A 7,903-nucleotide genomic window follows, 5' to 3' on the forward strand; every position below is an offset into this window, starting at 1 on the left:
AGCTTATAAGATACAGAAGACTATAGCTGCTCTGCAAATAACACACACACTTTAAATGTTCTGTGTTGTTTCTTACAGAAGTGACAGTGAATTTGTTTGCTTATGTTTGGGGTTTTTGTTTGTTTGTTCATGGTGATCCTGTAGGCTTCACTGACTTTTCATCTTTTAAGACTAATTTTTCTAACTTTGAATATTAGCCACACAGAATCATCCAGATTCAGATTACTCCATTTTCTCTTATCTGTTTGGTTTTAGGTTTAGTAAAATACCAGGCATTCTTGTCTTGTCTTGCAAGATAATTTTTGAAGCCACTGATTATGTGTTAAATTTCTTTGCTCCAATTGTACTTCAGGCTTCATGAAATGATCCAGTCAAAAGCATCACGAGAAGATTTCAGGGTTAGAAGCCTTCTGCTAGATATTGATTTCAGGTAGGTTTTGACAAATGTCTGTCTGTCTGAAGAGTATGTGCGAGGCTTGTGTTCCTACTGCTTTAAAGATAAATTGGTGCTTAGTTTCCCTTTCCTGTCTCTGCATGTCTGTTCTTAACACACATACACAAGTAACATCCAGTTTATGAGAAAAGTAATAATACATAATAATTCCTAGTATTGGTATGTGTTGTCAGTAATCATAGCCCAGTTGTTTTTCTTAAGGTCTTGTTTTCAATGTAAATGCCCGTAAGTGCAGACAAGAAGTTGGTTATATTTTCCTACTGCCCTTAAAACTTATTTTACAGGTATTCACAGTTTTACACAGAGGATGAATTCTGCCACTACAACATGTTTAATCATTATTTTTTTGGTGGAGAGGTAAGGCCAAGTATTTCTTGAGTGCTTTGTAAACAAGTACATGTTGTTGATACAGAATTTTGTAATAAGGTCATGGCTAGACTAAAGGAAAACGTCTGTCGTGAGATAAAAATGGTCAACAGTACTGGAAATGAAAGAATAACAGTGCCTCTTCAGTAATTCTTTCTGACTTGATGCAAAGATAAAGTTGCCTGTTGAATTTATGCTAACTAATGTTACTTACACATTATAACTGCTGCTTTTATTAAAATGACAGTTTGGTGTGAGTTGTTGTATTCGTTAGCACTGTTCTTCTGTTGCTACAACAGCCCTTATAAGCCCAGTGGGTGCCATAAGTCTTGTTCACTGGTAATTGAGGTGGGAGGAAAAAGGAGGTTTTTCTGCTTTATTCAAGGCAAGCAGTGTCAAAAGGTTAACCTTGTTGTCATAAAATGAAATTGGATTAGTATAATGGTTAAAGAAAATGCTGTGCTTCTTGATGCTTTTTGAATGTTACATTATGTGCTTAATTTTGACTTTATTAAAAAACCTGCAGTTGTAGTAGGACATTTATTGTAGCTTTGTACAGTCACAGTGTAATTCAGTTCCAAACGTTAGTTTCAAACATTTATCCCTATAGTATAGTCATTCACTCTTAGTTCTTCTTCTGCCATTATTAGTAAGCCACTACTGATTTGCATAAACTGATTTATTGCAATACTTTTCATACTACGTAGATAATTTTAAGATCTTTTCCATTCCAGAAGCTAATTTTGAATGGGATCTTGAAAAATGATCACCTAGGTTTAAATGCGAATTTGGTCTAAAAGCCTTACTTTTGAGGTTTTTAATCTGTCACTGTACTCAAGTTTTGTGCTTTTCAATTAAAGGAAAAAAATCTGTTCCTCTGCATTGTAAACACTGTGCTGTTCTTTTCAAGGTGTGAAAAAGTGACACCTCTAATGACACCTTATTGCCGTGTATTCAGGGACTGAATGCAGCACTCTTGAATGCATATTGATGTTAGAAATCTGTGTTTGGAATGCAATAGAATCTAAGTAACAGATGAGAGAAGATCTGTTTCACACTGTGAAATGGCAGGGAAGACATAGCTTTTTACATTTACTTTCATAATAGAGTCCAGGCTGGATTGCTAAAATTTGAACAGTTTTCATAAGCAGTATGGATTGAATTGGTTTTCAGTGGACTGAATTGTTCCCATTACTTTGAAAATGCTTTACCAAATAAAACAACTTAAAAGGTACAAATAAAATATATTTTAAGCCTGAAAGTTGCTTTTTTGCTATAACATCTTTTTTCCCAGTTAAATTTAATACCCTTAGGAGGAAGACTACCTTAAGAAGCTTGAATTGCATCTGCCCGTGGTACATTATCTCTAGCTGAACAGGGCACTTGTTTTCAGATTTCCAAGTATAGTTTTTTGTTTGGGTTGTTTCTTTTTTTCATTACTACCCAAGAGGAAATAACTTTTGTCTTTAAAGGTAACCTTTCTAAAATAATCATTTTATTGCTAAAGACAGTACTGTTGCAGTTCTTGAATGTATATTTCTGGAAATTAACCTCTGTTTCTTACAGGCTGCATGTGAAACTTGTAGGAAATTCTTGTATCAAGACAATGGTGAAAGAGTCATTATGGTGACTGATCCCCCATTTGGAGGGTTAGTGGAAGCACTGGCTTCTAGTTTTAAAAAACTAATGGCAATGTGGAAGGAGACAGAAAAAGGAGGTAGGTATTGCAGCCAGATAAGTGGGTTGAGATGTAACATCACTGGAAGAAAAAGTACCTATTTAAAAGTCTCTGATTCTTGCTGCTCAGATGAATGTGAACACACTCATGTTATAGTTTCTAAAGATAAACTACTATAGATCTAACTTACTCTCCTGATACTTACAGTTTAATAATACCTAATTCTTTTAAGTCTGTCTTAAAAACCAACAGGTTTTTTATAAATCTTCTTAGCAATTAAAATGGACTTTAAAGGTAGAGAAGAAGCTGCTATCAAACCAATACTATTTCTTACCAACCTAGGGGGGTTGGAATTAGTGAAGTGGAGCTTACAGCTCCACATACATAAGACATGCCAAAACTATCTGTGGCCTGAAAGAGCTAGTTCTTATGCCCAGCATGACATAGATGTATTCAGAATGCTTTTTTCATGTATACTCAGAATATACATGAAGCATTTTTCATGCTTCGTGTACCTCGTTTTTCTTTAATGTACATCTAAGTCTTTTCGTTACTAGGTCATAACAACCAAGAGATGCCCATGTTCTGGATATTTCCATACTTCTTTGAGTCTCGTATTCTGGAGTTCTTCCCAAGCTTTAGTATGATGGATTACCAGGTATGACTGAACCCAGTGAATCTGCCAAATTTCAGACGTGTGCATTGTGAACAGGAGATGAAAGCAGATACAGTGGTAGCACTTGTCTGGAGGTGGGCCACCTTCTTGGACTTTAGTTTTGACAGCGTTGGAGGCACTGCTGCAAACCCTGTGGTTCTCATCATGTGAAGTCCAGATTCTGTATTTCTATTAGTCATACTTTTGATAATTTTTGTTTCCCTCCTACAGTTTATTAGGTACCTTCAACTTACCTGTCATCTGTGGATTAACTCATTTCTTCTGCAGTGTTTTCAGTGTGACAGAATTTGCACTAATTTTGACAGGTGCATATTTCAGAAGTGAGTGGTAGCTTGGAGAAGAGTGTGTCATTTTTCCCAGCTGTTGAAATATCAGTAGCTTAGTGGTTAATGCCCATCCCTGGTAAAAAAAGATTGAAAATTAAATAAATAATAAATAAATAAGGTCTGTCATCTCCAAAACTGCCAGGACCAAAGTAGAATCACAACAATGGAGGTTTTTGGAATTACATAATAAATCAAGCTGTCGGTGATAAAGCCGTAATCTGGCATCAGCTTCTCCAGTATTGTATCCGTTAGTTATGTCAGTGTGCACATCGGTGACTTCTGAGAGCTCAGCCATGGGTATTCGTGACGTTAGAGTTTTGTTTTCTCATATAACAACTCTATGTAAAATCTGACATGGTGTTCCGAACAACATATTTGTATCTTGTAGAATGGAAATTTGTGGAAAAAAAATGGAAACTCCTGCTAGGCTAGACTCCACATTCCTGCCTCATGTTAAGAGATGAGAATTTTTGTGCTGGAAAAAGCAGTGCTGATCGAATTTGCAACTTTATTATTATTCTGAGATCCGGTAAAATGCAGGTCAGCTGGTATTGCCAGAGTGACCAAATTGTGTAGTTCCATGTTCTTAAATGGGCTGCTCTTTTGTAGAACATCTGCAACGTTATCTTAGATACTCCATGCAAAAGAGCAAAAAGGTAGACTAGGATTATTGTAGTACTGGGAACTTAATTTCTTGAATCTAGCCTGATGCTGTGTTTGCACAAATTTAAAAGTAAATGAGACAAAATACTTGTAATCTAATTTGGGGTTAGAGTATTTTGTATAAAAATGAAAATTTCATAAGGCACATATAAAGATAATAAATATGTAAATAGTTCTGCCTGTGCTTAGTATTCACTTTAAGACTCTGTGGTTTTCTATTTCTAGGTAGACTATGATAATCATGCACTTTATAAACATGGCAAGACAGGTCGTAGACAGTCTCCTGTCCGTATCTTCACAAACCTCACCCCAAGTATGATTGTACTTCCTGTGGAAGAGGGTTATAGGTAAGATGTATTAACACTCAAGGGACGTGGTACTGTTCAGTATTTTCTTGCCTGACTTTTGGATGTCAGGCTGAAGAGCACATTTCTGTCACTCATTTTTAAGGTTCCGTGTTCTGTAAACAGCATGTAAGAGAGCTGGGAACCTAAAAGGAAGTTTATATTTTCAAGTGTGGAATGATGAGATTCCTCAGCTTGTCTGTAGGAAATTATGTGTACACCTACGAGAGGTATTAGAGCCGTGCCTGATTATCATCTTGGTTGAGACAGTAGTTAATAAAATGAGCATTTAGAGAAGCATCAAGGACAAAGGAATAGATTTGGTTTGATTTACTGCTAATAGTGTGGCTAATGTGGATTCAAACACCTGAATTTTATTATTTGGATGTACTGTGTTTAAATGGCCGAAGTGATGATTTTATGCATCAAAAACATCATCTTTAATTTAGCAGAATGATTATGCAGTCTTTATATTTATTGTTGAGCTTGTATAAAATTAATTTATATTGCTTTGTGAGCAAATAGTGGACTAGTACATTTAAATTTTTTTTCAGGTTTTGCGCTGTATGTCAGCGCTATGTTAGTTCTGGTAACCAGCACTGTGAGATATGCAATTCATGTACATCAAAGGTAGGTATTTTGACTTCTTTCTGTGTAGCAGTTTTAGCAGTAGTCATATAGTAACTTCTGTTATATTTGCTCTGGTAAAAACTTATTCTGATTCTGACTTCCTTGGGAAACCCCAAACAGTTCAGTTTCCTAGGCTTTCTGACTTCACAGGACATCATTCATAGTCCACTGGGAATTAATTTCTCTTTCCCCAGTTCCTTTGTGTTGGAAAAAGGACAGGAAAAGTTTGGGACTTACACCATACCTTATTCATCAGTGGTCTGTTGACACATACATTTCTTATGTTTCGGAAGTTGTAGAACTTGTTAATTTCAAAATGCTGCAGTTGTCACAGATTCTCAGGACTGTTGTTTCCAAGTTACAGTCCTTCCTGCGGAGGACCTGTTTCTGTAAATAATGGGGATCATATGTCAGTAGTTCAGTTTTAAGCTACAGTCGGGGCGGGGGGGTGGGGTGGTGGGGGTGGGGGTGTTAAACATGAAACAAAGAAATAAACACTGTATTCATCTTTTGTAGGATGGTAGACGATGGAAACATTGTGTTCTTTGCAAAAAATGTGTAAAACCCTGTAAGTATAGAAAAACACTTTTCTAAATAAAAGTACACTTCTTGTTTAAGCTATAGACCAAAGAAACTGAGATTGCAAACCAGAAAATACTCTGTAAAAGAAATCAAATGTAATTTCTCAGAAGACACAGAGTAAAGGAAAAATCTCAATTTCACACGAGTTGCCACTCAGTAACTAAGGTACACTTGTACCACGTGGGAATGTGATAAATTTTTTTGTCAAGCCGTACTAAATCCCATTCATACTTGTTATAGGAAAACTTAAATATTTTGATTTTTTTTTTTGTTTCCTGATGTTGTTAACTTTTCCTTTAGAATTTCATAAACAAATAGGCAACTATTAAAAAGTTTGAGAGGGCATGATCAAATTACATACAGTTGTATTTATAGCTGTGTTTAAGTAGCTGAAGCAATCATTTTTGTTACTGGTACAGAAATTGCAACATATAAGTCCATTTTAACATCTGGATTTTTTTTTTCATTTAAAATTGCATACAGGATAATAGTTCTAATGGCAAAATAATTCAGTTATATTGGAATAGTCATACAGTGTATTTGTCTACTTGGCTGCCTTACAAAATGTAATAAGGGACCAGAAACTGACTGCATCCATCTCTGTAAAACTAAAACAGAATTAAAAACCTGGCAATATAGCCTATATCTAAAGCTTAGTTTCAGAATGATCATTCTAAAAATCATGTTACTTTACTTTGCAGCTTGGTTTCACTGCAACAGTTGCAACTGCTGTGCTCTTCAAAACCACACTTGTGAGAAGACTGATGCTGGTTGTTTTGTTTGTGGCAAGGCAGGTCACAAACGCAGTACCTGTCCTAGTCTTTTCCACACCAGAAGAGCTTGTCAGTAAGTGTGGTACTGCATTAATATAATAAAGATAGCATTCAAATGAGATTAGATCCTGTTTCATACAAATGATCTAGAAAGAGATGACTTTTGCCTTTGGGTGCTGGTGACAGCTTTCACCATTGCCCATTTGCTGTATCTCTGGGGTGTATATACTGAAAGGATGATAAAAAAGGCGAGTCACTTACTGTGTCTCCCAATTCCTTAACCGTGGCTTTTCTTCCAAAGCTGATGTATACAGATCCCAAATTTGGTGTATGGTGCATGGGATAGCTCTGTCAAGAAGATTCAAAATTAATGAAACACTTTTATCCCCTTCATTAGATTCCTCATGAAAGGGCAGAGAAAAGAGTCACTACTATGCTCTTTTCATTGCTTCCTGTTCTTTTGCTTTGTTATGGCATCTTTTGGGGGTATTTTTTGTGATATTTCAGGTGCTCTCGTTGTACAGTCTAAATCCCCACCATATAAAATCTGTATTAATGAGGGTCACATTAAATGCTTTTATTCTGCCGTGATTGTGCCTCTGTAACAAACACAAGCACACAGTTGTATGTATCAAAGGACCAAAAAAATAGTGTGTGATGGTCTTCAGATGGAACTAACTCAAAAGGGGAAAGGGAAACTCAGAAGCTGAAAACAATCCACTTGCTACTTAGATTTAGGTCCTGTATTTTTTGCAGGTGTCTTTATAAAGTTAAGCTCTCTGTACTTTTTTCTAAGCCTTTCTGTTATATATCTGTGCATTATATATTGAGTATGAAAGTCTGTATGTGCTTTTTTGTATTGGTGAGTGTCATTTCTTACTGTTTTCATATTGGCTTAAAGGTAAAACGCTGAATAAATATGTAAGTGAAAAATGGCAGTAAAATGGACAGTTTTAGGAGGATTAGATGTCATAACATTGTAAGATGTAATGTTCCTTGTACTTTCTGTGAGTCTGTGAGCTTCTCGGGTCATACACGTCCATGGACAGATTATTTAAAATGCTAGCAAATGTAGAGGTACGTTCTACATTTTAATCTATATGTTCCTTTTTTGCTTTACAGAGCTGACAAAAAAGCAAAGGCAGAGAACTCTGAAGAGGGTAAATATGCTGTGAAGCATGCCATATTCTCCAGGAAAAAAAGTAAAAAAAAAAAACAAACAACAAAACAAAAACCCCAAAAGCCTGACTTTGCTTGCTGACACAGTTACTTTTTATTATGGCCAGCCTTTGATTCCTTTTTCTAATAATGTTAATATTAACATCCAAAATAAAATAAAACCAATTAAAAGTGACAGTTCTTTCATTGTACATCATTACTGGCATAAAAAAAAAAAAGTGCTAAGTAACCT

The 7,903-nt window shown here is 35.7% G+C and overlaps 1 protein-coding gene across 1 annotated transcript in view; it reads left to right on the plus strand.

Annotated features, from left to right (window-relative positions):
* The window catches only part of ZCCHC4 (zinc finger CCHC-type containing 4), a 10,537-nt gene extending 2,784 nt beyond the window's left edge, over positions 1–7,753 (plus strand). Inside the window, exons 5-13 of the mRNA XM_061445187.1 lie at positions 353–430; positions 739–811; positions 2,387–2,537; positions 3,056–3,156; positions 4,389–4,510; positions 5,062–5,137; positions 5,654–5,705; positions 6,421–6,565; positions 7,615–7,753. Coding sequence (XP_061301171.1) covers positions 353–430; positions 739–811; positions 2,387–2,537; positions 3,056–3,156; positions 4,389–4,510; positions 5,062–5,137; positions 5,654–5,705; positions 6,421–6,565; positions 7,615–7,753 — 937 coding nt within the window. The remainder of the gene's footprint in view (positions 1–352; positions 431–738; positions 812–2,386; positions 2,538–3,055; positions 3,157–4,388; positions 4,511–5,061; positions 5,138–5,653; positions 5,706–6,420; positions 6,566–7,614) is intronic.
* The last annotated feature ends 150 nt before the right edge of the window (positions 7,754–7,903 follow it).

Source organism: Pezoporus flaviventris, unplaced genomic scaffold (assembly GCF_033815535.1).
Source record: "Pezoporus flaviventris isolate CSIRO_AGI_PZ_B2104156 unplaced genomic scaffold, CSIRO_AGI_Pfla_v1 ptg000002l, whole genome shotgun sequence".
NCBI lineage: Eukaryota > Metazoa > Chordata > Aves > Psittaciformes > Psittacidae > Pezoporus > Pezoporus flaviventris.